The 23,086-nt window shown below is 49.5% G+C and overlaps 1 protein-coding gene across 3 annotated transcripts; it reads right to left on the bottom strand.

The window, feature by feature from the left end:
* Positions 1–1,610: 1,610 nt before the first annotated feature.
* On the bottom strand, positions 1,611–22,726 carry ENGASE (endo-beta-N-acetylglucosaminidase). Of its 3 annotated transcripts, none has more exons than XM_081180879.1 (14): positions 22,649–22,726; positions 14,900–14,976; positions 14,614–14,815; positions 12,352–12,500; positions 11,420–11,574; positions 10,265–10,413; positions 9,063–9,228; positions 8,682–8,785; positions 8,329–8,437; positions 6,469–6,725; positions 5,130–5,272; positions 4,846–4,951; positions 4,413–4,527; positions 1,611–3,771 (listed from the first exon to the last, which is right to left on the bottom strand). In XM_081180879.1, the coding sequence occupies exons 2-14, from the start codon at positions 14,961–14,963 to the stop codon at positions 3,334–3,336; spliced, it is 2,157 nt and encodes a 718-aa protein (XP_081037005.1). In that variant the 5' UTR covers positions 14,964–14,976; positions 22,649–22,726; the 3' UTR covers positions 1,611–3,333. The 3 variants fall into 3 exon arrangements, with proteins under 3 accessions (XP_081037005.1, XP_081037003.1, XP_081037004.1); XM_081180877.1 differs by lacking the exon at positions 22,649–22,726 and adding an exon at positions 17,699–17,950; XM_081180878.1 differs by lacking the exon at positions 22,649–22,726 and adding an exon at positions 17,699–17,950 and having other exon boundaries at positions 6,469–6,653.
* Positions 22,727–23,086: the final 360 nt, after the last annotated feature.

Below are 23,086 nucleotides of genomic sequence, written 5' to 3'. Positions count from 1 at the left end.
TGGGGGCAGAGAAAGAAGTGTGTGTGTGTGTGTGTGTGTGTGTGTGTGTGTGTGTGCGCGCGCATACGAGAGAGGGAGTGGGAATGGAAGCGAGGTGACGGGGCTGTCAGTCTGCTACACAGCAGGCAGTAGCCCAGCCCTGGGGAAGGCCTACAGGAGATTGCTTGACTTTATGCAGACAGGAGGCAGGGGTGGCCTGAAACAAGAACAAGGATGTTTGCAAATGCAGAAATGCCCATTAGCTCTCACACCTCCACATTCTTCTCTCTCCGCCCCAAAACCACCACTGGCCAAACCTTGTAGAGATCACCTCTCCAAGAAACACTTGCTCGCTGTGCTGGCCGAAGGACTGGTCCCTTTAGCCCTGGGTTGTTGCTGTTATGCCTGTCTTCTCTTTCTCTCTCACCCCACCTCCCCACCTTTATCACTAAGACATCAGGTAGTCCCCTGCTGTAAAGCCTAAGTTTCCTTACCCAGTGCAGAGTGCAGCAACACCTCCAGAGCTTGTCTCTCACTGCATATGACAGGTTCTTTCTGAAGCAAGTATTGGCAAAGTTGCAAAGGTACTGGAATAGATCTGTTCAGGATTCTGGAATGGGAATAACTTGGTTATCTTTAATTCATTTTGGGAGCTTAGGGCTCAGTGACACCCTGCTCTATCTCGCAAAGTCCTGAAGACACCAGCAGCAGCCAAGCATAAAGCTCTGCTGCCATCCTGTGGGCTTTGTTGATCACTGCCATGTCCCCTTTTTCAGTCTCAGGCCAAGGCCCTGTCCACACTATCACATTTCTGCTTAATATGTATTTTGCCTCTGCACACAACCCATTCTCTCCTCGGTTTGTGGTGTACCTGAATGTAATGTGGAAATCTCCAATTAATCACAGTCCAAACTCAAACTAGAGTTACCAGCTTCAGGAAAAGCTAGGATCGTAATACCAACTTTGTATGATGAAGCCTGTAATCACTGAAGCCGATAACCACTGTTTACTATGTCACCCAGCTTGAAAGGGGAAACTGGTTAATTGGAGACTTCTCTGTATTGTTTACATGAAGGGAGGAGAAATGGATTTGCTCATATATTTTTAAAAAGCTACAGTGGTGCCTCGCAAGACGAAAATCCGTTCTGTGATTCTCTTCGTCTAGCGGTTTTCTCGTCTTGCGAAGCAAGCCCATTGACGGATTAGCGCTATTAGTGGCTTTTAGCAGCTTTTAGCGGCTTTTAGCGGCTTATCTGCTGATCGGATCAGCTGATAAGCGGCTTAGCAGCTTAGAAAAAGGGGGGGGGGAACCAGCAGGAACTCGCAAGACATTGTCATCTTGCGAAGCAAGCCCATAGGAGTTTCGTTTTGCGAAGCACCTCCAAAACGGAAAACTCTTTCATCCAGCGAGTTTTCCATCTTGCGAGGCATTCGTCTTGCGGGGCACCACTGTATTATCATGTGAATGTTCTTGTCTGACCATAGGAGTGCTAGCCCACTTTTGTCTTCCCTAAATTTGAATTCAAAATGCCTCAAACAAAACATTGAGTGGTTTTTGTTTGACGTTCTGATTGGTATGCTTGTTCTAACTACTACCTCAATTGTATCTAGTAAAGGAGAAAGAGAAGACGAGACATTTATTGTGAATTTATTAGTAGCTCAAAAAAAGGAGGAAAATAGTGGAAGTTATAAATAGCTCTGACTCTTTAAGATATAGTAAAATAAAGTTTAGAATAGAGCAAAAATTTGGTGTGCAAATAAACACGGTGATTGTCCAGTATTTCATTTATGGTTGATTAGCCTTAAGATTTTGGTATTGTAATTATAGAAATATACGTATTCAAAACTCTGCATTCCTTTTTTCCCTTATGTCATCCATTTAAGACCTTATGAAAATGCACACATCTCCATCCCTATAGTGCTAAAAAAAAAAGGCTATTCCAACTTCCCTCTTAAATTTCTAGAGTTCAGCACCTTGCCTTGAACATGGAGCTATTCCACTGTATAAATCACTTGCTGTCTCAATGAAGGCACTTCCGGCGCGAGAGAGCAACTATATTGTATTCCAATGTTAGGGGTCAAAATTGCACAAGGACAGAGTTCATTAAAAGTTGCAACATGCTACTAAAAACATTTCTTTAAAGAAATTTTGAAAAATAAATAAATAACCGTGTTGCGAATTGTTGTGCGTCACTATGCAGTTTAAGGGTATCAGCATATCCAGAGCTCCTAATGCAAAAAAGTAATGAAGCACACATTTTATCATTTCATAAGACACAGGAGGTAAAAAGTGTCAATGTAAATCAACAGTCACAACATATTTTGTAGAAAAACAGTTCATCTGCCAGACCCGTTTTCACTTGCATGTCTTCCTTAGTCATATAAACTCTATTCAAGCAGAACAAATTTATTTAAAAAAATCAATCTGAAGGAGCAGGCAGAAATTCACCAGGTACTAGAACACTTCAGAATTCCCTCATGTGTACTTTTTCCACCCTTAAGGGCTACTCTTTGTGAAAATACCTTCCTGTGGCTTCAGTTTTCTTAGGTAAGTGCCTGATATATTGTCATAATTAAAGTTTCCTTATAAATAAGAAACGTAGAATAGATTGAAGGGGTGGGGATGTACGTTATCATGAATTTTCTCAGGGCAAAAGAAATTTAGAGATTTGGTTGCATTCAAAAGCTACAGTCTCCCAGTTAGGTTTTGCTGAAAATGTGTTGGTGAGGAGAACTGACAGCTTTATCCAGGGCTGTGCAAAGCTGGTAACAGACCCAGGCCAGATGGGAAATGAAGGCCCCATTTCAACAATCTTTACCAATGGGTCTCCCCTTTGCCTCTAACAGGGGAACTTGGAAGTAGGCCCCTCAAAATCGTAGGCTCACGCCAGCTAGGCCACCCACCCCGCCTCTGCCCTGGTTTATCAGTTTATGTAAATGATAAAATACACACATTACTTCAGTATCAAAAAAGCTGCAATTCGAGTTGTTTCAGCCCACATGATAGGTAACTATTGGTGCAGGTTTTTTAAAAAGGATGTTATAAGAGTTTAATGTGACTTGATAAGCCTGTTCTGTAGCCCATATCACAAGTGTGGAATTGTTTTGTTTGGGTGTACGTCCCTGAAATATTTTGTTGTTGTTGTTCTAGTGCATGATAACTATTCCACTAAAGTGGTTTCCCCAATGAAAAATTATCTTTGGATACTGAATTGTCCGTGGTTGGGCTTCTGATGCCCGGGCACGCGAGTTCCAGTGCCTTCAATAAAAGCCTTCTTCCCTCTTTAAAAAGGGCCTAATAGCACAGATCTGGGAAGCGGAGAAGGGCATTGTCTACTAGGATCCAAATGTAAATCAACTGGATGAGGTTCCTTCAGGCGCTGGGCCAGGACTGGGTAGCTTTGGATCAGAGTACACAAAGACCAGCTTCCCCCACATCGCAGCGTCTACCTGGAACCCATCGTCGGGCACCGGCTCCACAAGGAACTCCAAGCGGCAGGAGGACTCAGAAAGGGCGCCAGGCACAGTCAGCTCAGTCACCCGGTACTGGGGGGCATACGCCACCCCGATTGGGAGCAGGCGAGGTTCGGGACCACTGCCACACGAGCCCCTGCGGTAGTGAACGCGGAAGCAGGTGGCCTTGCTGGGAGGATAGGTCCAGCGCAAAGTGAGGCTGAGGGAGAGCTCTCCAGCTGAAAGTCGTTGCCAGCGGACATGGGCAACTTCTAAAGGCGACACTGGGATGGCAGCATCAGCGGATGGCAGCGGGCGCAAAGCTGTGGCATCCAGCACCTGTGGAGGAACACGCACAGGGCGGGCATAAAAACAGGAACAGGGGCCCCAAAGAAACAGGAGTGCAATGAGGGGAGATGGGTGCAGAGAGGCCTCTCCCACCTTATAAAGACCAGGCTGAATTGGGGCCACCAAGAATGCCAAGGACAAGGCAACCATCTGCCCAGGGATCAGGGGTAGCAAGAAGTTCTGGCCTGATCTTAGTATTTCTTTGATTGCAAGGCCAGAACTGGTAAGAAAGAAACTGCGTCATCAAGACCACCTGGCCTGCAGTGGCAAAGCCTTGCAGCTGCAAAGGATAGATGTTGAGTATGTGAATCCGCAAGGGAGGGAGGAGGAGAGCTCGCCAGGCTCTAGAGAAACTTGGTGAAGAGAGTAGAAGGTGCCAAATTGCAAAAACAGGAGGACGTTTGCATTGCCTTCAAGCAGCCCCTGTGGGCTTGGAGTAACAGTTTCCCCATCCCTGTTTTATGTCATAGCACCTTACTTAAAGAACCAGGGACAAAGACCTTCCTCCTTTCGGGCTTAGCAGGGCTGCGAGAGGCCCACAGAGAACACAGCGCTTCATGGGGAAGCCGGCTGACCCACCCCTCTCTCCATTTTCACGAGGCTTCCCATCCTAGCCTCCACCGCTTACTCACCCAGATCCTGCCCAGGCGGCATGCAAAGGGCACCTCATTCCGCCCAGACTGGCGACGCGACACGGTCACTGAAAGTTGGTCCAGGAAGCAGTTCTGGAGCTCCAGCTCATAGCATCTGTTGAGGGGAACAGAGAGAGAGAGAGAATGTAAGCTGCTGGGGTCCTGTCAGCTTGCAGGGCACTGCAAAGCCCATCCCACACTGCCTGTAGCTCTTTGGTTCCCAGGCCCCAACACCGTCCCTGCCCGGCCCCATTATTATTTCATGCAGAGCCGTCAAAGATGGTTTACAAACCCAGAGAGTTTACAAACTACAATCCAACAAGAGGGGAAAGGCTGCCAGGCCACCACTAAAATGGTCAGTTCAAGGAGAAAGAAAGAAACAAAACAAACAAAACCCCAAGAGTCATGCATTCTGTCAATCCCTTCTACTCACCGACTTTGCCAGTCATGTTCCCCACGCAGTCCTGTCCCCCTGAGCAGCTGAGCAAGGTAATGGGGAGGCGTGGGGAGCAGGGAGGGTTTGTGCTTCCTTGGTTCTCCTGGGGGGGGGGAGAGAAGAGAGCAATGAGGGAGAGGCAGCGGACAGAACAGGGATCAGTCAATATCTGAAGCTATCGTTCACCCGGCCTCTGCTGCCCCACAGAGGGGGATCCACAAGCCCCCTTCCTTTGGGCAGTCAGAGTGAGAGCCCCCAAAGCAGGCCTGGCGTTTCCTCACCCGACTCGCCACTGGAGAAACAGGAACTTGACTGCCGCGTGGTGAACACCGGTGCAAAGCTCACGCCTTGGGAAGAGGCCTCGTGTTTATAAATTATGACCAGGAACAGCCGAGGGGGTGCTGGCACCTGGAAGGAAAACAGCCTGATGACCCCCGCCCCCAAAAGCCCCAGACAGACAGGAAGAGAGACAGAGAGAGGACACAGTCACGGCCAACTCTGGGCACTAGGCAGCCGCCACCTGCAAAAGGAAGGGGTTTAGGCGTGCAAGGTGCAAAGGCTACATTCTCACAGGCATGCAGAAACACTGAGGATGGTAAGGGCGGATGCACAAAGGAGTTTGAGCCTTCCCACATCACTGAGCTCACGGCTGGGCCCTGAAGATTCCAGGTCAGCCGCACTTTCTCAAACCCCCTTCTTTCCATGATGAAACAGCCCATGAAAACTCCTCTATCCTAGATGACAACATCCTGATTGTCTCAAACATTGTATTCCCTCCAAATCTGCTCTTTGCTTGGAGGAACCCAGCTCAGCCTCACCACCACCAACCCCCAACTTAGCCAAATGCTTGTCAGGATCCCTGCAGAGGCAGGCAGGCAGTCACAGTCTCTAACTTTGCTCCACCTTTGAGAAGCAGCTCCCAGGAAAGCGGAACGTGGTCAGCGCTGGGACAGTGATGCGCCGTGACAGGGAAAAGACCTTTACAGTAGGTCTCCGTAAAGGCTTCTTAGTGGAAGCAAAGGCTGTGTAGCAGTTTGCCTGGATTAAGAAGAGAATGTGGGGAAAGCACTCAAGTTGAGAAAACAGTTAAGAGGGCAGGGGTTGGGCTGAATGATCCGCCTCGCACACGCAGCCGCACGTCCATGATTCATGCCAACCGGGTACATGCAAGCCTGTTTTGCACACAGGTGCAGGCAACTGTGTTCATTACAGTGGTACCTCGGGTTAAGTACTTAATTCGTTCCAGAGATCCGTTCTAAACCTGAAACTGTTTTTAACCTGAATCACCACTTTAGCTAATGGGGCCTCCCGCTGCTGCCACGCTGCCGGAGCACAATTTCTGTTCTCATCCTGAAGCAAAGTTCTTAACCCGAGGTACTATTTCTGGGTTAGCAGAGTCTGTAACCTGAAGCGTATGTAACCTGAAGCGTATGTAACCTGAAGCGTATGTAACCCGAGGTACCACTGTATATGGTCTGCAGGCTCTGCTCTCCTCTCCTCTGCCTGCTACCAGCTTTTTAAGGAAGTCCCTTTGCAAGAGCAGCACACACACACACACCCACCGATATGACTCCCGCATCCAATAAAAAAAACCCTGCAGCCATCTCAACCGTTGCTCACCTGGCTGTGATGTGATCTTCATTGGACGGGATGGTCCCTTCCAGCAGCAGGGAGCTGCCCCCACACCAGGCATCCTGCAGGCAGCAGCGCGTTCTCAGTCGGCCCCCATTGGGCATCCAGAACTCAGCGTACACTGGCTGGACCTCCTGAGCGCTCAGGTGGTACCAGGGCTCCATCCTACTCTCCTGAAAAACCTCAGCGTACAGTGGCTGGACCTCCTGAGCACTCAGGTGGTGCCAGGGCTCCATCCTACTCTCCTGAAAAAGAGAAAAAGAGCCACTGGGAATTCAGCCTGGGCATGGCAACAAAACTGCCTTCCACCTTGAACGGGATTATTCTTGTGTTCCCTTAAGTCTCCAGAGCATACCTTTCCAACATGCCCAGGGAAAATGTATCTAGAAGCTAGCATTACAGGTCAACGAAATTTTGCGTTCCACTGCTTTGTGCAAATTCCCATCTGGAAGCATCGGGCCTCTTACACTATTAGGAGTATTCCTGGGCCAACTGGGAAGATAAGCCTCTTAAATACCTAATTAGAGAGCTGATTCTTTCCTTTGAAATAGTTCAGGACTTTCTTCCTGGTCTGCAAGCACTTAGGGGAGGGGGAGCGTGCATTGGAAATGATACACTTTTGCTATACTAGCCTGTCTTGTGAAAGGATCAGAAGCTGAAATTCCATACTTTCTTGGCTTACTTCCAAGGGGGTGTGCAAAGGAGTATGCTGTAAAATGGGGAGTTTCCCCGACACTCTGAAGCCCTGAGAAAAGCAGGGCTGAGATTGGCTGGAAGCCCCCAAAGTGGCGATGTCTTGCTTGATGCATGGCCCTTGAGGGAAGCGCTCTGCTAAGGTTTCATCGTGGCTCTCAATAGCTCCAATTAACCTCTGAAGGCGTGAGTACGTTAAAATCGAATGCCGCTGTTGATTCTTAAAAGGGTAACCAAACCAAATCACCCCCAAACAAAAATGCAGTGCAAGGATGCCGTTGACCACATAAAACACAGTCCACGTTGCTTCTGTAGAAAGCTGCCTTATTCTGTATCAAGCCCTCTATGACTGGCAGCCCATATTCCAGGGTCTCGGGCAGAGTTTGCCCCCCTCACCCCCAATAACAAACATGCTTCTCAAAGACTGGCAGGGAGGAAAGTGACCAGGAGTTTGAGCAGAGGAAAGATTGGCAGGTTCTAAAAAGTTCACATACACCTGACTACCGTTTCGCCCTGCTTACAGCTGCCAATCATACCACCACCCCATCAAACATTGCTTTGAAGCAGAGGCTGGGGAATAGAAACACTATTTGACTGCAGAAGGATTCGTTCAAGTAGAAAGAGAGCCGACCCTGGCTGGAAAGAAAGCAGGAGGGCAGATAAGCCCAGGGAGGAAAAGACCAGACCAGGTTTAAAAGGCTTTGACGGCGGCTGGGCGGGGGTTGGGTGGGGAATTCAGCTTGGAAACAAGTCACAGACTCAGCCGGCCAGCAAGAGGCGGAGGAAGCTATAGAGTTGTGTTCCTCATTCTCTGCAATTCAGGCTCCAGTGTTTTCCTGTGGGTGGAAAGGGACTTGAAGCTCAAGAGCCCTCCTGCAGAGCCCTCGACAGGAAAGACTGTGGGAAAATTAGCTCTGAAAGAGAGTGTCCCTGAAGGTTAAGAATCCGAGGCCTCTAGTCGCTGACACCTCAGGCAGATCAGCTGGGCTGGGGATACAGCCCGGTGAGCTACCCAGAAGGCCTTACTGGGTCTCCAGTCTGTATAGATCACATGCAGCAAGTTGTCGTTTCAAAGCAGAGGCTGGCGAGTCAAGCTGCAAAGGCTTAAAAGAGGCAGTTGTGCTTCTTCTGCCCAAAACTGCCCAGTACTCTTACCTGCCCATTGTGGAAGTGCCTCTTCCCCATCCCCAGGGAGAAAGAGCTGCTGAAGGGGAGGGAGCCAATGCTGTGAGTGGGCAGCAGATCAGAGAGCAGGGCCCAGAATCTACAAACAAGCAAGCGAGAGAGGAGTCGCGCTGAGAAGTCTTCCATGCCACTGTGCAAACCCCAAAGGAAACTTGGGTCACTGCTGCACCGTTGTGGGGGCTTGTCAGAAAGACCCTCCCATAATAGGCCACAGGGGTCCAGACAATCCCAGGCAGTCAGGCAAAGTGAAGCCAAGCCAGGCAGGCCCTCCGGCAGGGTCCCCTCCCCTCCCAAAGCCCCTCCTCCTCCCTGCTGGGTCTTACTTGTCCTCGTTGTTCAGAAAGTCGGTCGGGCCTAACTGCTCATATACCCAGCCAGGTGCAAAAATGGCCACCGAGAGGCCCTGCTCCCGAATCATGCGCAGGGACTGCGGGGACACAAGGAACGCCAAGTCACCATTTCCTCTTGTGGGGGGGCTCCGGAGTGAGGGCAGCCAAGGGGTGCTGGGAGGGTGGCAACTGCCCTGCCCCCTCCCTCTGTAACAGGGGAGCCAACCTATCCAGGGCAACAGCGGAGGCTGGGTCTTAAAAGGCTTCACTCCGCCCACCCCAAGGCAACCACGACTGCCCTCTCCAGCTCTCAGTCACCTGGAACTGCGAGCCACAAGGGCAGCAAGCCTCCCACAGGCCCCAAAGCCTGCCTACCTTGTTTGTGTCAAAGCCGCTGCTCACCACAACCCCACGGCCGAACACGTCCACGCCCACGTAGATGTCCGCCCGGCGGTCGTCGGCCATCTCTCGCGTACGCAGCAGGTGCTCCTCCGTCCAGTTGTAGTTGGTGAAGAAACCGTCACAGGCGTCAAAGTAAACCCTGCATGGGCACGAGGAACGGAGGAACGTCTGGGATAGCTCAGATGGAAGAGTGCAAGGCTCTTAATCTCAGGGTTGTGGGTTCAAGCCCCACGTTGGGCAAAAGGTTCCTGCATTGCAGGGGGTTGGACTCAATGATCCTCGTGGTCCCTTCCAACTCATTCTAGGACCATGAAGAGGGTCCCTTCGTGGCGTCCAGAAGGCCTAAGGCTTTACAGGCCCTTCCAAGTAGCTCTAGCTGGATGGATCCTAGCAGCCCAGGCCCAAGGGATGCTTCAGATGTAGACCATGCACAGCGGACAAGTACCAGGGAAAATGCATTGTGAAAAAGGGGGGAGAGAGAATTCCTGTCCCTTTCCAGGATACTTTATACACCGCCTGGGGAAGGAGAGGGAAACTTGTGGCCCTTGGTTTTTGCTGGTCTGTAGCTTCCATCATCCCTGTGCCCACTGGCAATGCTGGCTGGGCCCTATGGGAGTTGGAGACCTGGAGATTCCCCATCTCTGCCACAGCACTAGAGACAAACCCCAAAAGGATACAGTCCCCTGAGTCAAGTTTGGTCTTCCAGCTAGCTGGGATTTAGCAGGCATGGTGTTTCCCTTGCTCAGCAATGCCGATCGATCTCTCACATCTTACCATTTGCTGAGGCCCATGCTTGGTTTTCTCGTTCTCTGTTACAATGTACTAGTGTTTCTCAAACTTGGGTCCCCCACAGTTGTTGGACTACAACTCCCATCATCCCTGACCACTTGTCCTGTTAGGTAGGGATGATGGGAGTTGTAGTTGCAAGAACAGTTGGGGACCCACATTTGAGAAACACTGCACTAGTGCATTGCAGCTCTCAGTTACAGTAGACCTTGGCTATTTCGCACCACACCTGAGCTCCCCTCGGCAGGCCAAGTGTATCAGGGAGATGCTGTAGGGCAGGGGGCAGAGGCTCTATGGGGGCTACCCTCAGGTTCAGATGCGCTGCCCTTCTTCCTCTGGTCCCCAGGGCAAGACCCACTGCCTGTAGAACAGGGAGGGGTGTCACTCACCGGTTCTTCTCGTTCAGCTCATTCTGCCACTTGAGCTCCCCGTTCTGCAGGACACTGTCATACCACACCACCTGCCCTCCCGGCACAGCTCTGTGCACCTGGGCCGTCAGATAGCGCAAGAAGTGGACCAAGTTACGCGCTGCCGACACCTGCCATGAAAGAATTGCACCAATCAGCCAGCACGACAGGTCCTTGGGAGGCCGTTGGTCCATCATTCAGCATGCCAAGTGATGTTATATGCATGATGCCCAAAGCCAGGGAGACTGACACACCTCAGTTTGGGAAATATATATTTTCCAGGGTGCCAGCAGATACACAGAATTCATCAGAGGCCCAGAGAGGGAATGGAAAAGGAAGGATGGGAAAGGAGTGTTGGAGGAGAGGCCCCGGGAAATTTATGAAAGGGACGGGGAGGAGAAATGACAAGGCAAGGAAGGTAAGAAGAGAACTGGAGAGAGGAAAGAGGTTTGGGGGCAACTCTAAGGGGTGAGCCAGTAGGGCAACAGTGTGGACTAGCATGGGCAGGTAAAGGGAATCGCTGTGCTATAAGTAATTTGGGGAACAGGCAGCAGGGCTGGGCAATATAGCATCCAAAACCAGTTTGAAGTCCATATTGCGATATCAGTTTCGTAATTTTTGACCTGGCGATACATCACAAATCATGATGTGTATGCTATACGAAAATCACAATGTGGGGGGAAACCATGAAGCCAGCCAATGGCTATGCATAGCTCCATCCTTATTTCAGACATCATAATATATCAGTATATCATGATGTTCAGTGGGTGAAATATCACGGGGTTGAAAACTAGGTATCGCCCAGCCCTGGCAGGCAGGCATAAAAATAGGAAAGGGGTTCTGCGACGTATAGGGGGTTTTCAAGCCCTAGGGGGAAGGGGCCTACCCAGCCAGTCTCTGAAGGTAAGAGGCCACCTGGGGTTCTGAGGATCCTAGGGACCTAAAGGAAGAAATTCTGACGTGGGGATACATATCACAGCTGCATTGTGATACTGAGCATATCCCTAGGTATAGCTCCTGCTCCCCCTGAGCAATGCCAGGGACTTTAAGGAACACACATACGGCCTGTGTATGGATGAACCCTAACTCCCCTCCTAGGCCAAGGTTGGCAGGGGAAGGGAAATGTTGCTTGCTTACACTCAGAGAGTTCTCAATGTTGACCAGCCAACCATCAAAACGATAGAACTGCGCAATCGCAGCCAGCTGATCAGCCACGGCGCGGTACGCTTCCTCGCTTGCCAAGAAGGACTCACACATCTTTGCACCGTCTCCCCACTCTGTGATGAAGGTCCCTACAGGTAGGGAAGGAAACGCAAGGAAGAAATGGAGCGGCTCGTCTCCTGGACCATCCAAAACCTCTGTGCATCAGGAGAACCGCAGAATCCTGGAGTTGGAAGGGGTCCCGCGGGTCATCTAGCCCAACCCCCTGCAACACAAGAATTCTGCCCGCAGCCATCCCTGGGTGGGTGCGAACCACCAACCTTCTGGTTAACAGCCAAGTGCAGTGAGCCACTGCACCACAGGAAGGCTTAAGAGCTGAGCCCTGAGGAACCTCCAGGGGGGAAAGAGGAATACCCAAAATGCAAGCAATGTCAGAGGAGCTGGCAATTGCCTGTGCCTTGAAGCAAGGCTATAAAGAGTGGAACAGCAACAGCAGCTGTTTGCAAAAACTCCCTGCATCTCCCAGAAAGCAGAGTGCTGTGGGAATGGAGGCTGTGGGTGGCCCCAGACTTTCAGCAGCAGAGAACCTACGGCCCTGCAGAAGTTGTGGGACTCCAACTCCCATCAGCCCTAGAAAGCATGGCCAACGTTTCAGGGATGATGGGAGCTGGAATCCAGCAACAACATCTGCAGGGCCACAAGTTATCCACCCCTGATAAGTTGCAGCATGCGTCAAGAATGCAACTGATAGGAGGAAAGAAGTACCACCCACTGCAACTCCTGCCTCTTGCAACTCAGCAAAGGGGTGGAGTAAGGAAAGGACGACTTAGAGAGTGAGGCCCTCCCTCCCACAGGCCCCAAACACTATGTGTATCCTATGCTCCAGGGGATGGCCCAGCGAAGATCACCTAGCATGAGGACTCCATTGCGGTGAGCAGCATTAGTCCAGACCACAGGTGGGATGGTAACGTTGCGATGACTGAAGTAAACAAATATGTCAATGTAGCACCAGTGGTAGAACACAAAGGGGTCATCCACTGATGCGCCTTGGATGAACCTGCCAGAAGTAAGAGGAGAGAGCGAGAGAGTGCGCATTATACCCAACAGGGTACAATTAGACTCAGCATGGCAGATCTCATACAAAGTAGGTATGAATCATATTTCAGGTCCTATAATCTTGCTCAGAGGAACTAAACCAGTCCAAGCTGTTGCGATTTCCTGAAGCTAGGGTGGCCCAGCCACCACCCTCCCTCAAGAGAATCCAACAAGAAGTGAAATTCCCCTGGTTGCTTGCAGAAACCAGATTTACTTCCCTGATCTCTTTCCCTGCTCTTAATTTTGCACGTTCTTAACCCACTGTAACTGGAGTGCAGGAAGGACTGAAAACACCACCCTGGTGAATGACCTCTGCCAGGAACTGGACCTGGCTAGTATGACTGAACCTCTTAGTGACAGCGATATCCTTCTATGCTACAGCCGCAATCAGGATTGATGGTGCATAGCTGCCTTCGTGGAAGAGGTTTTGCCCAGTCCAAAGCACCCCTATATAAACATCCTACTAATGTTAACACATAGTTTGGGTCTGTGAACCAAGAAGCTAGCAGCTCAAATCTCAGCTCAGCTCTTCTTCCACTCTGCATGCACCATCTTCAATGCAGTGGTAATAATAAAGGTCTTACATGGCCAATGTAGGGATCAATGAGCTAATGCAGTAGTTTCCAAACTTATTTCCCCCCTGGATCACTTGAAAATATCTGAGGGTCTTGGTGGACCACTTAAATTGAATTTTCTGCCTGTTGTAACAATTGCAATGCACTGTGCTAGGTGCTAAATGATTTTTAATTGTATTTTTACAGACCAACTGCAGACCACCTGAATGAAGTTTGGGGACCCAGTTCAGGAGGCATTCAGTGCTAATCCTACTCAGAGCAGGACTAACTCTGTACGTGGGGCCACCCCCATCGTTCTGCCCGGACACTGAGATCCAGCACCGAAGGCCTTCTGGGGTTCCCTCATTGTGAGAAGTGAGGTTACAGGGAACCAGACAGAGGGCCTTCTCGGTAGTGGTGCCCGCCCTGTGGAACACCCTCCCTTCAGATGTGAAGGAAATAAGCAGCTATCTTCTCTTTAAAAGACATCCGAAGGCAGCCCTGTTTAGGGAAGTTTTTAATATTTAATGCTGTTTTGTTTTTAACACTTGATTGGAAGCCGCCCAGAGTGGCTGGGGAAACTCAGCCAGATGGGTGGGGTATAAATAAATTATTATTATTATTATTATTATTATTATTATTATTATTATTATTATTATTTTACTAGCACTTACGGACCTTCAGTGGCGTAGTGTGGGGGGTGCAGGGGGGGCCGGCCGCACCGGGCGCAACATCTGGGGGTTAGGGTTAGGGGGCGCAAATCCATGGGTTAGGGGGCGCAAATTACTTGCCTTGCCCCGGGTGCTGAGCTGACAACCCACGCTACGCCACTGCGGACCTTGACATAGCTTTGGTCACAAATCCCAGTGATCAAATTCAGAGACTTCTGGTGGGAGTTTTTCTGAGCATTAGCAAGGAGGCATGAGGCCTTGTTGCCAAATTCATAGGATGAGCTACGCAAATAAGCAAGGGCCTTGCAGATGTGATCTGTTTCTAGCACTTGCTGCTTTGCCCATGTTGTTTTTAGTGCCTCTAAGGAGCTGGCTGATCCCATATGTCAATATTCAGCATCTGTTGTTTTAAGACCAAAGACACCCCCCTCTGGTACTGTTATCTTTTGCACCAATACACTCCCCTATCGCAATGTCCGCAGAGCATAGACTTCATCGTGTCCCCCAGCATGGGGTACTTATATCCAGGCTGACATTCTCTGCAAAATAACATTTTAAAGCTTGTTTTAAACTTAATTAACTGGGGGCAGGCAGCATTTATTTCAATGGGTTTACTCTGAGTAGGACTTGGTTGCACGCAACCCCAAGTATGTGAAACATTTTAAACATCCGAAGTGTGATTTATAACTAATATTGGTACAAGTTAATCACTCTTCAGATCCATGTGGCTGCAACCAAGGCAAACCCAGCCAAGACCAGATTGAGCCAATTCTGGTTAGTTTGGCAATAAGAGAATTATTGTTTCTGAATCTGGAAGCTCTCCCGTTTCAGCATCTGCCCCAGTTCCAACCTGTCTTCCAGGTAACCTCCCTTCATATCGTGGCACACCAGCGTGCGGGGCCTACGGCTGTTGAAAGGAGGCTCGTGTTTGGCCAAAGGCTCTGTGGACACGTTGAAAGCATCGTCACTGGTGGGCTTCCAGGCGAGCAGCTCTTCCAAGCCAGAGAGGTAGAAGCTGATTGGCTCAGTGGTCTTTGTGTCGTACTGCCTAGCTGGGAAGAATAAAGGCAGACTGTGAATACCTACAATCGCAGAGTGGTAATAATCATGGCTCTTCGACCAACACCAAGTCTTACCAGGGAGAGGACTGGGGGCGAAATTGACCACCCGGTGGAGAACGGATGTTCTTTGGCTCTCCATATCCAACTGCAAGCTGAAAATAAGAAAAAAGGAATCAGGGGAAAAACAACAATCCTATTTGGGAACCCTCTATTCTGTGCCCCTTCCCCTGCCATCCAAAAAGCCCACTGTACTGAGGAAGGACTTCTTAAAAGTAGCCAGACATACATATTTATTTACACATATTTACAAATGCATTTTTAAAAGGAACAAATAATGTATGCTTGGCTGCTACAAAAAATAAAAAATCTGTACAAAAAAGACACATAAAACCAAACATAATAAGGCCAGGAATTCAAAGCAGTAAATTAAAATAAGTCTAACAAAGTCAAGGTTCCTTTGTTGTTGGGACCATCCTGGTCACTTCAACCGAAAAGGAAATAAAAGTATTCTCTGCTTACTGTACAGAATATGCAGAGATACACCATTAAAATACAGCAATAACAACAAGTTTAGCACAAGAAACCTAGGTATCATAGAACCTTACAAGCCTGAGAAAACAAGGATATCTGGCCCTGAAAAGACAGCAGTGTAGGCACCAAGAAAGCATCTCTGGGAGGAAATTCCATGGAGAGGGTGCCACCACTAAGAAGGCCCTCCCCCAGGCTGCCACCCAGCTCACTTCAAGCAATGGAGGACTTCTCTCAATGATCTCAACACACAGGCAAACTGATGTCAGAACAGGCATTCCTCCAGGAACACAGATCCCATACCATAAAGGACTTTAAGACGTAAGCATTGACACTTTGAATTGTGCTGAGAAATGGACTGGCAACATATGCCATCACATGGATGGGAGCCCTGGGGCTCTCCAGATGTTGTCAGACTCCAACTCCACCATCCCCAGCTATGACAGTTGGGGTCCATCATCTGGAGTTACCCAACCCTGCCCTGGCAGCTTCAGGTTTCCTTTTCTAGCCTAAGGACTGGCCACAATCCACAGGAGGAAGACTGGCCAACCAGAACTCCAGCTGGTGTTTCTGCACAGCCCCAACCTCACTACCTCCCTGCCCCACCCCATCCAGGCTAGCTGCAAGGATGCTGGCATCCAGGAAGGCCGCTCCGTCCCACTACTCCAGCCATAACTGACACCTGTGGCCATGCATGCCCAGCAGGGAGGAATTGGAAACATAAGCACTGATCTGCTGGGCATTTGTGGCACCTAAGGAACATGGTGGAGGGGTGGCACCAAACCACAAAGTTCTAACAAACGAAAGGAGAGAGATACAAGTTGAGTATACAGGCCTAATGTCTGCCCAGCCCTGATCTTTTAACCATTTTGAAGAGCTAGTGGCCACCCCATTTTTAAGTGATGTTCTGTTCAAGGAGGTGGCTTTGAAAAGTTGGGATTCAGTGGGGAGCTGCAGGCTTCTCTTCTTTCAGAGCCTGGAAGAGGTTTGCCCAAGTGAAAAAATGCCCAAAGACAAGTTTGTTGCCATCAAAAGGAGACAAGAGAAGTATTGACACTGTGATACCCCAACCAGCAGTTGGCTAGGAAATGCAGCTCTTTGTCACTATGCAGGGCTGCAGAATCAAACCTATTTCCAGACCTGGGATATTATGGCTGCAATCCTATACGGACTAACTTGGGAGCAAGTCCCATGAACTCAATGAAACTTTATGAGTGATGCAAGCACACACACACACACACAGAGAGAGAGAGAGAGAGAGAGAGAGAGAGAGATTCTCCAGTTCATTTTCCTGGTTGATCTACTTTGAATGAGTCAGTTTGGAGGCGGCAGCTCTGATACTCCCAGTGCTGGAGGGCAAGGCATTGCTGTACAAGTGCAGCATCCTGCCAAACAAGTGCTCCTTCCCTACCATATCAGATCCCAGGTTCCTATGAAGACTGTGAGCTAAGCCCTGCTGGATCAGCTCAATGGCCCATCGAGTCCATCCTCCTGTTCTCAGATGCTCACAGGGAACCTGCAAGCACAAGCCTGAGCAGAACGGCTCTTCCCAGCAATGGACAATTCAGAGGCATACTGTCTCCAACAGCCTTCCTAGGCAATCCAATCAGATGGGCTGGGTACAAATAATTTAAAAAAAATTATTTTTATTTCTGGCTAGCAGCCACTGACAGCCTTTTCCTCCATAAACTTGCAATTCGATTAAGAACAAGGTGAGCTACTGTCCGGCCTAGAACTGAGCTTCTGCAGCGCTAGGGAACTTCCCAATGACAATGTTTTGAGGAAAACATGCAGGACAGGCCGGGCTCGCCACCACCTTCCCGAGGCTGGACAGCTTTCGCTTGCATTGCACCCAAGTTTATCACCTTCCAGGACCGCTTTGCATCCCCAGCCACAAGCTGCCCACCAGCAGTAACAGCAGCAGCATCTTCACCAGGGTGGGGAGCCTTCAAGCTTGTGGGTAGTTGTTGGGTTTAAGTTTCGGGTTTTTTTACTAGAACCCCAAAGGTCCCCCAAGCCTTCCCCTCACCACCGAAGAAGCCCCGTCCCTTGCACGGGCTGCAAGTTCTCTTCCAGAAGAGGCTGGGACTCTGAGGGGAGCGCACGGGCCTGTTGTGCAGCCCAGGCTCCTGCTTCTCGCAATGGTCAGCGGGGAGCCTCTCTGACAGAAGTCCGGCTTGGGGGCGACAGAGGCCCTCCTGGCTTTTGCTCGGAAAGGGAGGCGGCTGCCTGCGCGCCTGAAGCGGGGAAGCAGAGGCTCCGGCGGTTGCCCCCCTTTGCAAACAGGCAGCCTCCCCACCAGCAACCCCTGCCCCTCGCGGCGGCGGCTCCCAGGACGCGCCTTACCCCAGCCCGGGCCTGAAGCGCCCCTTGGCCGGCCTCGGCTCCTCTGGACCTCCATGGCTCTCGTCGTCGGCTCGCTTGGCTCCTCTCCTCCCTCCTCCGTCCTGCTCCCTTCCCTCCATCTCCCTCTCTGTCTCTCTCTCTCTCTTTGCGCCTTCCTCCTACGTCCCCCGTCACATGGAGGCAGAGGGCGGCCGGGATCCGGCCAATCCCCGCAGCAGATCCAGCCGCTGCAACTCCCTGCCACCAGGCGCCCGGGCAGCCCCGGCATCGGGCGGGCAGCCCCGTCGGCGGAGCAGGAGGAGGCAGCGCATCCGCGGTGGGAGAGAGGCAGCCAGAGTCGCCGGCGGCGCCTGGGCTTCCTCGGCCTGCGCTGGTAAAGAAAGTCGACGGAAGTGCTTCTCGGGGCTGGTGCTTCCCACCCACCCGCTAGAAGCCACGCCTTTGGCGCGAAAGTTCCCTTGAGTCTGGCTGTGGAGTGTGAAGGGTAGGAAAGGGGAACGCGCTCTGCACATTCTCAGAGGCGCTCTCTTCCGCTTCGCAAAACATTTTCAGGGACTGAAGGGTGAGCGTTTTTCCTAACGCGCGGGAGGCGAGGAGAGAGAGCCAGTGGTTTCAACATAACTCTCTGCTTCCAGACTTTCCATCCAGGTGTGCTTCCTACAGTTCAATAGATAAATTGACCACAAACTTCCCACCCTTTCCTCGAGCACCCAGCCAGCAGGTCTCGCTCATGGTCCGTCCGCGACAGGTAGCCGAACCTCGTTCCTTCACCATCGCTTTTACAGGTAATCTGACCCATGCGGCGTTGTGTTTTGCGACATTTAACTGAAGAAAATACTGTAATCCCAGAAGCTCAGAACAGCAGGATCAACTTTATATACATCCATGCACAGGGATACACACTGTACATTCCCCCTTGATAGATTTAGCAGGGTGTTGGATTCCTGCACCCTCCTCAACCCTTTGGCATCCACCACCACATCAAAACCTGGTTTTGTAGGTTCCTTGAAAGAAGTCAAATATGTGGAAAACAAAAACAACCGTAAGACAGAATCTCCCTGCTAATTGGCAGGCAATAACAGCAATGTGTCAGGAGCCAAAACAATATACAGTACATTGGACAGGGGAGAATTAAATTACCTGTAAGTTATACTGTGGCAGTTTGCTTACCCAGAAATATCATGTTAGGGGACTACTTGGTTATGGCTGGGGCAACCCAGCCAGATGGGTGGGGAATTGTTGTTATTGTAATAATAATAGAAGCAAATGTGGTGTGATTTTGGGGGTGGGGGTACACAACTGAGATGCTTTTTCTTCTAAATTGCGGAACATGGGAAAGTGAAAGAACGATATTTCTTTGCTATCACATGGTGAAAGTGATGGACAGCAGCAGCATGCAAGGCCAAGAAGTTTGGGGGAGGGGGGCTCTGGGTGCCCTGTGGTTGGACTGTTATTCACTGTTACAGTGGTACCTCAAGTTAAGAACTTAATTCATTCTGGAGGTCCGTTCTTAACCTGAAACTGTTCTTAACCTGAGGTACCACTTTAGCTAATGGTGCCTCCCGCTGCTGCCGGGCGATTTCTGTTCTCGACCTGAAGCAAAGTTCTTAACCCGAGGTACTATTTCTGGGTTAGCAGAGTCTGTAACCTGAAGCGTCTGTAACCTGAGGTACCACTGTATTACCTCACTCCTAACTGTGTCATTCTAACATTCTGTACCTAGCACTGTTGATTTCAGTGTCGGTTTATCCTACAAACCGACTTCTGCATACTGTACTGCCATTCTATTGTCATTCCATTCTGAACACTATCATTCAGATTTAATTCTTCTCCAGATAGGATTTTTTCCCCAGGCTTGGAATTGCCATTTCACAGTTATTTCCACTTTTGAAGACAATCATTCCATTGTTCTTATTTGCACACTGTCCTCCCCCCCTTGAGGACTGTCATTCTGTTCTGAGCAATTAATCGCATCATCCACCTTTGTGACCCTAAAGCTGTTATGTTCCGTAAAGACTCTTATTTTTTTGTGTATGTGTTTCTTCTCGTACCTCCTAGCACTTTTATACCCCTTCTAGTTTTCACGTTTCCCTTTTATGCTCAGATGTCTGTCCCTCTAATAATTCTCCTGCTTCCCCTTTTAGTACAGGATGGTGAAACCTTTTTCAAAAGTACTGCAATGTACTTTCAAAAAGTCCTTAACAAACACATCCTCTTTTACCCTGGAAATGGGGCTTGGCAGGGCCCCTGCTTTCCCACCAAAACTGAACCTACCCTAAAATATTCCAGCAGCTTAGCAGCTGCCACAATTTTCTGAATTACGGTAACTGGTGCTGGAGGTCTCCTGGAGGGGAGAGATCTGACTGAGATGCCTGAGCCACTGTTCTCCTATCTGCCCTCCCAACTCTGCTGCTCCCTGCCTTTCTGTAGCATCATTCATGCAACTAAATCTCAAGACTCTATGCCTCCTTCAGTCATGTATTCTTTTCTTTCTTTTTGACACTTCAAATGGTCCTTAACATATCTCATTCTTTTTTGTCACCTTGTGAGGCCTATGCTCGTAAAGGCAGCCTGTACATACATCTGTTTGTTTATTTAAAGTATTAGGACAGGACAGAACATTGCAGCAGTGGTGTAGCATGGGTTGACAGCACCTGGAGCCACGCAGAAGGGGTGAGTGGAAGGGAGGGAAACAGATGGAGTACACATGTGCATTCAGCTGCCTAATGGACCCAGGAGATTGCAGCCATGGAGAAAAAAAAAAGAAGAGTCGTTCCGTTGTCTGGAAAGGTCACTTGCTGGTTCGCATGGAAATGCAATTTTCAACAGTGTCTAGTGACAGAAGCATTCTAGCACAAGATGTTGAAACTTTGTGCCCCTAACAATTTTGCGCCCAGGGCAACTGCCCCACGCTATGCTACCGCATTGCAGTCAACTTAAATTTAAAAGTATGCTATTTTCATTAAGACTTGTACATTTATAGCATCTACATTTATAGCAACTACTTTCTCACTTGCTATAGAACTGCATTCCCCAACTATGGGTCCTCAGGATGCATTAGACTACATCTCCCATCAGCCCCAGCCAGCATGTGCTGATGGGAGCTTTCATCTGAAGCATCTGGAGGCCTCCAGGGTGGTCAAGGCTCCTGTTTTAAGACACCAGTTCTAGGAAATCACAGTTAATCCAGTCAAAAGATTTACCTCTGTCTTCCTAGCAGAGGCACAGCATAGACTTCAAGAAGTGTTGCAACTTGGCTCCAGCTGAAGACTGGGGGACTTGATAAGTAAAAAATATAGGTTCTCTGTTGACAGGAACTTGCTTATGAAACTGACACAACAGCCTAACCTCTGTACTTCAGGAGATTAGGCTTTGTGAAACACAAGATGAAACATCTTACTCCACAAAGGAAGGAAGGAAGGAAGACCGAAAGACCCAAAGAAAGAGAATTTCCTTATTTGTGTATAAGTTTTCTTATCTGCCCTTCACCATAAGGTCCCAGGGCAGGCTACAGTGATATGCAGTTATAAAAACAGATGAAACCATTACCAGCATAAAACCGTTCCAGATTGAGCAGAACAATATCAATTCAATTCAGCAAAAAAGGTGGGTCCTACAGAACAGAACAGAACAGAACAGAACAGAACACCTTAGTGGTCCAAAGCAAGGGTAAAGAGGCACATCTTAAGCACCCACTGAAAACTATTGTTAGATGCCAGGTGTATGTCTGTGAGGAGGGAGTTCCACAGTTTGGGGGCCCCGCCATTCCCTGTACTTTGGAGGGGGGTGGGACTACCAAGGGAGCCACTTCTGCAGATCCTAATGCCCAAGAAGGCCACCCAGACAGAGTCAAATATTCAGACTGACAAATAGATGTGCCTTTCTCACCTAACGTTCCAACTCCCTGGGTCTTACACCTCTTGTTTGACTTCATTCCCCATTGCTCAACTGTTGATTCAGATACAGTAGCTTTCTGTCATTGGTTTCAGTTCCTGCTTTGGCAATGCTTGTATTTGTTTTGCCAAATAGCAAAGTCTGGTTTTCCCAGTAGCGATGTGTGGAAGTGAGAGCTGGACCATAAAGAAGGCTGATTGCTGAAGAATTGATGCTTTTGAATTATGGTGCTGGAGGAGACTCAAGAAGATCAAACCTATCCATTCTTAGGGAAATCAACCCTGAGTGCTCACTGGAAGGACAGCTCCTGAAGCTGAGGCTCCAATACTTTGGCCACCTCATGAGAAGACTCCCTGGAAAAGACCCGGATGCTGGGAAAGTTTGAGGGCACAAGGAGAAGAGGACGAGATGGTTGGAAAGTGTTCTCGAAGCTACTAACATGAGTTTGACCAAGCTGTGGGAGGCAGTGGAAGACAAGAGTGCCTGGTGTGCTCTGGTCCATGGGGTCTGGTCCATGGAGTCACAAAGAGTCGGACACGACTAAACGACTAAACAACAACAAACCCTGTAGATGGCCTACCTTCTTTGCCCTGTGAGCTTATGCTTTGAAGGGCCATGGCTAGTTTCCATGCAAAAGATGCCAGGTCCACTCCTCTGCATCTCCTAGTGGAAAGGAGAGAGGTCCTGGTCTGAAACCGCAGAGAACTGCTGCTAGTCAGTGTAGGCAAAGGTCTGACCCAGTCCAAGGCAGCTTCCCTCTGTATAGGAGAACCCAGGGCTGCTTCCTTCTCTCTGACAGGTCCTCTCCAAAAGACTCTCCTCATGTCAACATTTAGAACTGGGTTGGTGTAAACTGATCTCAGACCCTGACTTGTTCCTCTACAACTAACAACCCGAGCATGGTCCCTTTCCCAGAAAATGAATCCTTTCTTCTCCTGAATTCTACCTTTAAGCATATTCAGCAGGTTGCAAAGAGGATCGCTACACCTCTTCAGTGTGTCCCAATGAGAGTTACAGGACACTCCTTCTTGGCCCTCCATCCCTTTGGCCCTTTACCTCTTGGTTGCTGATTTTGCTGGTCACAGACAGAGGCTTCTCAACTGCTGCCACCACAACACCTCCTCACCTCAATGCCACCCACGGCTAATGCCACTTTAATAAAACATGTGGGCAGAGGGGAAGGTTGGAGGGAGGAGCTCTTGCTCTTTCCAAACCTTAAACCTTAAACTCTGTGCCTTGCTTTAGCTCCACCTGCCACAGGGACAGAAGCTAATTTAGAACAAGAGAGCATCTCCAGTCTGCTAATGTGATTTGTCTATGTAAAGCTTGTATGCAAGCTTCTTTGTAAAGTTGCTTCTCTCATAGGCTATGATTTTTGAGCCTTGCTATATCCTGAGCCTGCCCTAGTATTTGTCCATTGCACTATGCCATGGATGCAAGCTCAGTCCTGTCGTTGGAGGCTGGCTGCAGAGCAAGGAGCCCTGACGCTCAGTC

Source organism: Podarcis bocagei (genome assembly GCF_964188305.1).
Source record: "Podarcis bocagei genome assembly, chromosome: 2".
Taxonomy (NCBI): domain Eukaryota; kingdom Metazoa; phylum Chordata; class Lepidosauria; order Squamata; family Lacertidae; genus Podarcis; species Podarcis bocagei.
The sequence above is the reverse complement of the archived record's forward strand: the minus strand, read 5'-3'. Positions and strand labels throughout refer to the sequence as shown.

Excerpts from the sequence above, each read along its gene's own strand:
- ENGASE (XM_081180877.1), bottom strand. The coding sequence starts at position 17,817 with ATGGAGGGAAGGGAGCAGGACGGAGGAGGGAGGAGAGGAGCCAAGCGA. Across the intron at positions 10,414-11,419 it reads ACATTGAGAACTCTCTGAGT|GTGTCGGCAGCGCGTAACTT; the intron begins GTAAGCAAGCAA and ends CTTTCATGGCAG. Across the intron at positions 4,952-5,129 it reads TTTCTCCAGTGGCGAGTCGG|GAGAACCAAGGAAGCACAAA; the intron begins GTGAGGAAACGC and ends CCCCCCCCCCAG.